This window comes from Heterocephalus glaber, unplaced genomic scaffold (genome assembly GCF_053883595.1).
Source record: "Heterocephalus glaber isolate CG9 unplaced genomic scaffold, H.glaber_assembly_v1.0 deba00001561, whole genome shotgun sequence".
Taxonomy (NCBI): Eukaryota; Metazoa; Chordata; class Mammalia; order Rodentia; family Bathyergidae; genus Heterocephalus; species Heterocephalus glaber.
Genome location: NW_028258349.1, coordinates 5,173,400 through 5,183,188, shown reverse-complemented (window position 1 = coordinate 5,183,188; position 9,789 = coordinate 5,173,400). Strand labels below are relative to the sequence as shown.

General features: G+C 51.7%; 1 protein-coding gene across 1 annotated transcript in view; it reads left to right on the top strand.

Moving 5' to 3' along the window:
- Positions 1-14: 14 nt before the first annotated feature.
- Kirrel1 (kirre like nephrin family adhesion molecule 1) overlaps positions 15-9,789 on the top strand; it is a 97,564-nt gene continuing 87,789 nt past the window's right edge. The window contains exon 1 of the mRNA XM_004858768.4: positions 15-267. Within this exon, the coding sequence (XP_004858825.1) occupies positions 216-267 (52 nt within the window). The 5' untranslated portion in view covers positions 15-215. The remainder of the gene's footprint in view (positions 268-9,789) is intronic.

The following is a 9,789-nucleotide window of genomic DNA, read 5'->3' as shown; positions in this document are numbered from 1 at the left end:
TGAGACGGAAGAGACCCCGGAGATAAAGCCCGGGGAGGGGCGGGCCTTGGAGGAGGCCGGGAGGGGAGAGCGCTGCGCGGAGGAGGAAAGTGAGTTTGTGCGCGCGAGTGTGCAGGGCGAGTGTTCAGGGCGGGTGTGCAGGGCGGGGGCCGGCTCCCTCCCAGCCCGCTCCCTCCTCTCCCCGCCACGGACTCGGGCCCAGCTCGGGCGGCAGCATGCTGAGCCTCCTCGTCTGGATCCTCGCCCTCTCCGACACTTTCTCCCAAGGTAAGGCGGGGGCTCGGCTCCGGCGCGGAGTCGGGGCGGGAGGCGCGGAGGCAAGGGGCGGGCGACGCGGAGTTCGCCGCTCCTCTGCCCAAGTACTTTCCTCTGGCCGCGCCGGAGCGCACAGCGCTGGGGCCACGAGGGCCGGGGTCGGAGTGAAAGAGGGACCCGGGCGCCCCAGGTCTCTGCCGGAGCCTCTGAGGCGATCCGGACGCCCGGGACCAGGATAAGGGGAAGGCTGGGGAGAGGGTGGGGCTTCAGATTTGGAAGGGGGGGGCGGTGCGCGGAAAGCTGGGAACCGAGGCTCTCCCGAAGACGTGCAGCGGGTTCCCCCACTTCAGCCAGGCCCCTGGGGGACCGGAGTGCGAACAGTGCTCCAGCTGCCGGGGCTGCCCCCTCAGGAGGAATGGGGGGCCTCAGGTGGGGTTCGGGGTCCGGTGGGGAGTGGAGTTCTGAACACAGCTGCAGGCCACGTTGGTACGGAGGGGGCACGTGAGGAAGGTTGGCACCCCGGTGGGGCCAGGGAAGTGTTGCCTTCTGGGGCTTTTTTGGAACTGGCGGCCAGACTGGGAAGTGAGTGGGCGGTAGAAAGGGATGAAGATGTTCCCGTGTCCTGGGCGAGGGTGAGGGATCAAGGGCCCATCCAGGGCCAGGGTCTGTGGGAGTGGGTTCTTGTCTCCTGGATCTGACTCCGAGGAAGATTTGATCCTGCTGAGCTCCTCCCCCCCTACTCCCAGAAAAATGAGGCTGATACACAGAAATTGATAAACACCGTAAAGCAGTCACAGACACTGAGACAGACTCTTCACCTACGGAGACACAGACATCCTCACAAACCTCCCCCACACAGAGACAGACACATACACAAAGACGCCAACACATCCCAGCAAGACAGATTGCTCTCCCAAACCCAACACTCTCGCGGTCCACACACACCAGCTTCCAAACTCATGTACACAGTACGTGTACGCAGGCAGACTTACAAGGACACAGACACTCTCCCCCACACACCAACCCCGAGCAAACAAAGAAACTTACAAAGACATCCACAGAGGCAGACACTTACGGAGATGTACAGTCTACAAAATGGAGGAGATGGTCTTTTTTTTGCGGGGGGGGGGGAGGTCTGGGAAGAGAGAAGTCGGCCAGGATGGTTAGGCCCCAGGCATTGTCCTGCTCTCTGATCCCTTCCTGGTTTGTGGGTGTGTGTTTGGGGGTGTTATGTTTCCCTGGACCCCTCCTCTCCAGACCAGGCCACTCCCCAGCTCTGAAGGTGAAGCCTCTTGAGTTGGTGGGGCCAGCAGCCCTTGATTCCTCTTTCCTACCCTGACACCCTTAGGATGTGGGAAGGGCGCACATCTGTGGTGTAAGGAGGAGGTAGTGTTGAGGGAATGGAGGAGGCCTGCCCCAAGGTTGGCAGGCCAGGCCCCGCTTGGCAGAAAGTTGGAAAGATGACTTAAGTTCTGACTTTGTTCAGCAGGGCTGCTGGCCAGGGGGAGGGGGAGGGGGAGGGGAAGGGGGTCAGTGTTGGTATGTGTTGGGGGCAAGCCGGTGTCTGCCCCTCCTGCAGCCCTCACATGTCAGCAACATGGATATGAATGAGCTTTAAGGAACAAAAGCTGCAGTTAGCAAACGGGAGAGACATGTGGATTGAATCTGGGACAGAAACCTTCAGAGAGAAATGTGCTGTGTGCTGTTCACCCTTTGGAAGGGAAAAAGGGGCTAGGGATCGCTGAGCCTCACAACTCCAACTTCCCTGCCAACAACATGGGTGAAATCAAAGCCTCCTGAAAGTGTGCAAAAGTATTTGGGGTGAGGGGAGAGGATGCCAAGGGGAGAGGATGCTAAGGAGAGAGGGCAAGGAGAGTCAGGAGGCAGAGGGAATCTCCACTGAGTGTTGGGGGGGAAGCTCAGCAGGGGCTGGGAGGAGGGAGGAGGGAGGAGGAAGGGGGCGGCCTTGTCAGACCCCAGTCCTCAGCTTCTGTGGGGAAGGGGAGAAGGTGACCAGAGAAAGCCACAAAATTGATGGGAACAGAGGAGCTGGGAAGGGGAGATTCAGCCTAGGCTGAGAAATAAAAATCGCATTTTAAAGAATTTCAATGGGCTTCATCAATCTTCATTTTTCACTAAATAATTTTCTGTATCTTATCTAAATGAAAACCATTATCCTTCCCCGTTTCCATCATGCGCTGGCTCCTCAGACTGATTGCGCCGAAAATTGAAATATTTATTCATTTTCTGGGAGATTTTCTCGCTCCCTCATCTTGGGGAGGAGAAATTGAAAAAGAAAGATTATAGCTAATCAGAGCAATGTGGGATGACAGGCCGGCTTGGGCTCGGGCTCGGGCTTGGGGCGGGAGCTGCCTCCAGAGGAGGGTGACTGTGGGGATAGGAGAAAAATCTGTCCCTCCAGCCCCCAGAGCTCCCCCTGGCACTCGCGCCACTGCCTTTGAGGGGAATGAGGGGTAAAGGGAAGAGGCCCAGGGGCCTCCTAAATTCCCAGTATTTAGCTCCCAGAGCACAGCTACATTCTGGCAGAGAACAGCAAGTCTGGGAGAGTAGTTGGGAATCTGCCCTCCCTTTCCCGTGCTGCGCACGCGCGCGCGCGCACACACACACACACACACACACACACACACACACACTCCAGATGTCCCACTTCTGCCAGAGCAGGGCCCTGAGCTTGGGAAAGAGGCAGGGAGAAAGGCAGAAATCTGGGTACTGGGTCCCCCTCCTTGACCTTGACTGAACTGTACCTTCTCCCTTGTGCACAAAGGGAGACCTTAAGGAAGTATTAGGAGCCACAGCCCTGGGCCTCAGTCACCCAGTCGGTCTGGGTGATTGATTGAGTGCTTGTGGTTCTTCAAGGGTGGGGCATGAAGATGAGGGGGCTCCCTGCCATTCACCCCCCACCACACACACAGGCAGAGAACTTTGTGCTCTGATCAGACTCCTCTAGGACCTCCTTATGTCCTCGAGGACTGGCCCTGTGTATTTATGGTGAGTGCCCCTTAGATATCTGATCAATGGATTGATTTGCTGAGACTGCTGCAGTGCCAGAGGGAAGTAATAGTAGAAATAGTAAACGGGGATTAAATCACAGGCTCACATCCTTCTCCCACCTTGGTAGTCATGCAAGCTTGAGTGAGGTACGTGCTCTCTCTGTGCCTCAGTTTGCTCACCTATAAAGTGAGAGTAGTAATAACCCCTCAGAGAGTTGTGCTGGCCATTAAATGTGTAAATCCATGGAGAGTATGTGGAACAGTGTTGGGCACAGAAGTGCTCAGGACCTGCTTCAACAACTCTGTTTGGCCATTCCTCTATAATTCTCCTTGTGTTTCCTATCCCCAGTCTCCCCTGTTCTTGGTCCTGGGGTTCATTTAGCTTCTGCTCTTCATCTCTCATGGACAGAAGCCAGTTATGATGGACCCAAATGAGAAAACACAGTTTTCCCTCGGAGTGGAGACCTCTACAAAGGCCCGAGGAAGGTACTTGAGCATCCGGGAGGGCAAAGTGGAAGTGGCATTTGAATGAGAAGGAGCCAGGGTTTTTGTGTGAAGTGAGGAGGGACACTAGTGCTGAGGTGGCAGCATGTTAAGAGTCTGGAAATAATACAAATCATTTCTTGAGCACTGGTGCTAATTACTTTATAAGCATTTGCTAATTTAATCTATACAGCGACACTGAGATCTGTCCTGAAAGTATCCTGTTTCCTGGATGAGAAACTGAGGTTTAGACAGGTTAGGTCTGTTCAGAGGTCCCATGTGCCGTTGGGGATTGATGCTGGCCAAGAACGGGGCTTTTCCTGGTTTGTGGCAGAATGAGAGCTGGGAGGAAAAGGGATTCTCATAAAGGGAAACTCATCCTAATATTTAAGACAGCCCTTTATTTTGAGATTCTGTCCTACAGTTTTTGGTGTTAAACTGTTTTTCTTTGATATAACTGTGTTACTAAATGATTTTTTTTAAAGGACTTACTTGACAAATAAGGGTAGCAACATGTGTTTGCTTCTAATATTAAACACAGCTTTAAAGGTCCATGAATTACAAATTGGAGAACACCCCTTGCCATTCAAGGCCTGCTCAAAGGAGACTCTTAGGGCAAGGTGCTCCAGGTTCCACTGCCGCATCAGCCTGGTGCCCAGCATGCAGGAGGCCAGGGTCTTGGGTGGCTTGTTCCTTTGCCTGTGCCCTGGGGACCTGTTGGCCTAGGGGAGTGAAGAGTGAGCACAGGAGTTCAGCTCTGGCACCAAAGCTTCAAAATGACCTTTTATTGAATCCCTACTGTGTGGTTTTCAATTTAATGTTACTGCCATTTTATAGATAAGAAAATCAAAATTGAGAGTGTAAGTAACTTGCTGAGGGTGTTAGCTCCTGGATTCAAACCTTTTGTGTCTCACTACAAAGTCTGCAATGTGGGAAAGGGCTCGGCCCTCTTCCTCTCCTTTTTCCCACAGCCCCTTTCTCCAGTCCTCGGCCCAGGTCTGCCAAGCCCACCACCACCTCCCTACCTTGCTTGGGTGATTGGATCATCTATGAGGCTAAATTCAGATGTCAGCAAACAAGTTTTAGTCAGTGGAGGGTAGGATTGTAAATACTGCCCCTGCCAGAGTGTGTGTTTGTGATGCCAGAATCACTTTTGTCCTATCTTTTGAGTTTTGGGCTTTGTAGTTATTTGGTTTGGGGTTTTGCTTTTTGGTGTTGGAGATGAAACCAGAGCCGCCCACATCCTAGGCAAGCACTCTACCACTCCGCTACATGCCCAGCCTTGCTCACCTTAGTTTTTTTTTTAGCTTCCGATCTGTGTGTTTCTTTCAACTGTTAGCAACGGTATTGTGTGTACCATCTCTTTCGGTAAATTATCCCATGATGCAGGACAGGTAGTTCTTATTTTTCCATTTAATAGATGAGAAAATGAAGTCCTGGAGAAGATAAATGCCTTAAATGGGATGGGAAGGTTGGAAGTAGGGCTGGAGGGAGGAGATGGGAAGCAAGGTCTTTAATCTCCCCTAATTTGGGGGAGCATTTCCTATCGGAGGGTAGGAAAGTTCTTTTCCATGTGTCTGGAGATGAGGAAGCTGTGCCCCTAGCTGACTACCAGTTCCTATCTGGTTTCTCACAAGGGCTTCAGGCCAGCTGACTGTCCCCTCTCCTGGAGGGGCTTTGACCTGGAAAAGGGTATGGTGGTGGGTGGGTCCTCAGTGGAGGAGGAGAAAGAGGCTTTCTGTGTCCTAGATCCTGAAAATGTGAGGCCAAGGGAGGTAGTCCTAGAAGTCCGGAAGAGAAAGAACTCTCACAGAGTGAGGGAGGAAGCTTATTTATTTTTGTAGAGGGCTTGCTTGGTGTTTTGGGTAGGTTAGTAACTCACCTAACACCAACAATAGTCTGATAGGTGTTATTATTCCCGTTTTCCAGATGGACAAACAGGGACAGAGCCAGGACTGGAATGCAAGCAGGGAAGTTGGGGTGCCCAGAGAGGATAGATCTCGAAGGAAGCTCCTGAAACACAACCCTGCCTATCATGCCTTGCTGCTGTGTGCCCCAGGGACACAGTCTCACTCTGTGTGCATGCATGTATTCACACATGCCTGAGCATGTACTTGCACACACCCATTTCTCACCATTCAGATGTCTCTGCCTTTACCCTGGGCCTTGCATTTACCAGTGCCCTGGTGTGCAGCAGTGTAGCATTTCTGTGCATCGTTTTCCTTCTGCCCTGGCAGCCCTCCTGGGTCTTGGAAAGCGCTACTTTCTGTCGTGCCTTGCATGCTCTGCATCCTCTCTGATCGATGTGCATGCCACCAGGTTGAGAAAGTCAGAGCCTTGAGTTCCCTGTTCTCTGACCTGGCACCTTCCCACCCCTGATTCTCAGACAGTAGGAACCTGATTGAGTTCTTGGAGTCCCCAGGATGAAACCTTCTCTAGCTCCCAGATGCAGCTGAAGTTCATTTTTTCCCTCTTTCCACCCCATGTTCTCTCTCTCCATGCATCAGCCATCTCCCACATGCAAGGAGCTCCCAATTTCTCCTCCCTCCAGGTTTAATTTCCTAGGCAACTTGTATTAACCTCTGTCATCTCCAGGGGCTGCGGTCCTCATCCCTCTCTGCCCTTCTTGAGCCCATTTAAGAAAATTGGGATCAGATTGAAATAAATGGGCCTTGCAGCCAGCCTGCCTCCTCTTGATAGTCTTAAATCCAGGGATGGAAATCTCTAGCACACCCTAGGAAATTCCATTGTTTTCCCAGGTGACACTGCTGCTGCTTCATTCCTCTGGGGGCTGCCTCTGGGCAGGTGATGGGAGAATCTCCCAGAAGGCTGTGGGAGCTGGGTGTTGAGGTAAGGAAGGAACAGCAGGAACCTTAGTATCTGAGGTTGTGTTCAGGGCCCAACGGGGCTATCAGCAGGCTTTCCCACTCCAGTCTGGCTTAGAAATTAGGTTCTTTGGGACAGCACCGGTTGCTTTTTCTCTTTGGCGTGTATTTCCTTCTGAGGCAATTTGAGGCATGACCGAAAGGTGTGTGGAAAGAGTATGGATTTTATTCCTTTAGCTGTGCAGAAACGTAATCATGTGTCGCTTAATGACAGAGATACATTCTGAGAAATGGTTTGTTAGATTTTCTCATTGTGTGAATATCACAAAGTGTACCTTCATCAGCTAAGATGGCTACGTTGTCACAAGGTGATATAATCTCATGGGACCACAGTCCTGTAGGTGGGCTGCAGCGCACAAGACTGTGCCAGGTGCCAGTATTGTAAAGTGAGTAGATTACTGTCTCTGCTCTTAAGGATCTTCATGATTTAGATGTGCATCAGTTAACCTTGGTTTCCTCTTCCATAAAATGAGAGCGACTCATTTTTTTTAAATCAACAGATACGTATTACTTTGTGCAAAACATACAGTTCTGATAAGAATTTTGTAGAATTTTAAAAAATGATAGCTCATGGTCCTTCTCCTCCAAAAAGCTAAAATATAAACAATGCAGAGCAGGAGGTATCGGGTACAGGTCGGAGCTGGCGAGTGCAGGAGAGGACAAGTTAGCTGTGGGCAGAGGTGACCAGAAAGGACTCCCTGGAGGAAGTGGGCATGAATGTGGGAGGTGGGGCAATAGCATCACCACTCTGGCCAAACTTCCAGAGCTAAGGCTTGGCTGCCAGCCAGCAGGTGTGTTGAAGCTGGTTGGAACCCAGGATGGGGGCTGGTGAAAATCAGGGTGGGCTCCACCCTAGAAGACCTGCAAGGCCAGGCCAGGTCAAAGACTGTCCCATTAAGAAGTGGGGAGTCAGGGACTTTCAACTTTTAAGAAGACAAAGGGTGTGTTAAAAACAGCTATGGTTTCCTTCTCATTCTTCATCAAACCCTTCTCTCTTAAACTCTTATTTTCGGGGTCTTGAGCCTACACTGGCCTTGAACTGGAGATCCTCCTGCCTCTGAGACCTGGAATTCTAGGGTTGTGTACATGTACCACCACCCTTAATCTCTATCTGCAGGAGTTGTTGCAGAAATTTACAACCCCTTCAGTTAAAAAAACAAATGAGGTAGAGTCAGGTGTGGTGGCGCATGCCTGTGCTCCCAGCACTTGAGAGGCTGAGGCAGGAGGATCTCTGTGAGTTCCAGTTTAAGACCAGCCTGGGCTACATAGTTCAAGGCCTGTCTGAACTATATAGTGAGACCCTGTATCCAAAAGAAAAACAAACCAAAAAAATGCCGTAGATCATCAGAGTTTGAGTATGTACTAATGGTGTGACTGTACAAGCCTGTAATCCTAGTACTTGGGGGGCTGAGGCAGGGGGATTGCAGTTGACTTCAGGATCAGTCTGGGTGACCTAGTGAGTTCAGGGGCAGCCTGGACTATGTAGCCAGACCTTGTCTCAAAAAGAAAAATGCAAAGTAATTCAAAATTTAAACAAGGATAATCAGGGTTTGACCAGGCAGGAGTGTGCAGAAAGCCTTAAGAGAAATGTCAGTTCCGCTGTGGGAAGTCTTAGCTCCGTGACCTGAGTTGGGGAAACTTTGGGAGGATGAGGAAATCTTTTTCTCCAGAAACCTTGGCTATAAGATACAGATTCCTGGAGGCAGAGTTCAAGGCAGATAAACGAGAGGAGGGCCTTGAAGCATCACAGATAACTGAATCTGAGGCTAGTCAGTCTCTCTGGGGAAACAAATGGTTCCTTCCTAGAGGGTGGTGAGCCGGGTTAGCTTTGTGTGTACATTTGGGGGCTGAGCCCAGAGAGTCTTGAAACCTCTGCAAGGAAGTGAGCTCCAGGTTTTGGAATGGAAGCCTTTGAAGAGCCCCCAGCCCAGGCGCAAGAGAGAGCCTGTGTTCTGGAAGCAAGCTTTTGTTGTTTTTTGTGGGTTCCGAAGCCTGGGGATAAAAAGGGTTATGAGATCCTGTCCCTGGGCATGAGGCTGTCTCCCTCTGGTATGGGTGTGGGAGACGGATGTATAAACACATATGGACAGTCCTATAAGATCAAGGTGGAAAGAGAGGTATGTGAAAAATGCTGGAGTCTGAGTGTCCGAGGGGGAGGGGAGGAGGGAGCCGGGAGCCGCGGGGGAGGGGACGTCCTCAGATGTGAGGCTAGGCAGCCTGCCCTCTGGAATGCAGGCTGCTGCAGATATCCCGCTCTGGACAATCCCTGATTGTACCCCCTGCTCCGGATGGAAGGAGCTGAGGAATCCGAAGGAGTGAACCTGGTCCCTCCCAAGGATTATGATGTCCAGGAACAAAGACAGTTTATATAAAGGGCACTTTCCCCAAATCTTCCAACCTCTTGTGTCCAGTTCCCTCCTCCCCACCCCCCACTCCCACCCAGTGGAGCTGATTTCTAAATTATCTTTGTCCCCGTAATCAGCTTAGCTGAGGTTTTATTATTGTTATTATTTCCCCCCCACACTTCCCAATTCTCCCAGGAACAGCCTGGGGCCCTGCTCGCTCCATTACCCAGCACTGTCAAGCCGAGGTGCTGTTAACTGCTTCTTCCCTTTCGATTCGCTTAACTGGGAGGTTATTAAAAGGGAAAGAGCAGAGATAGGCCGGTGGGGACAGGGAAGAGAAGACAGGAGTGGGAGAAGGCATTTTCCCAGAGCAGAAACCAAAGGCTAGGCAGGCTGGTAGTTGAAGCTCTGGGAGGAGTTGGGGCTTCTTCATCTTGCTGTCCCAGTCAGCCAGGACTTCCAGTCTGCACAGTAGGATTCCTGGGTTGTAATCCCAAACCCTGAGCATCTGACTTGCTGCTCTGTGTCTCAGTCCCACCCACGCCCCTGCTCCCTGGAAATCAGCCAGCTTGACTGCACCATGGGGTGGTGTGGGAGACTCCAGAGGTCCCATGTCTCCCTCTTTCCTTATCTCTCCCCCACACTTGAGGCTGGTGGTGCTGCCAGCGCTCCAGCCCCCGACATGCACCTTGGGGCAGCTGCATTGTGCCTGATGTTGGATCCCAGGGTGACAAGCCTATTGCCCGGCACACATCTGGGACATCTCCCCTCATCAGTCAGTGGATGAAGTGAGAATGCAAACTCATTTTA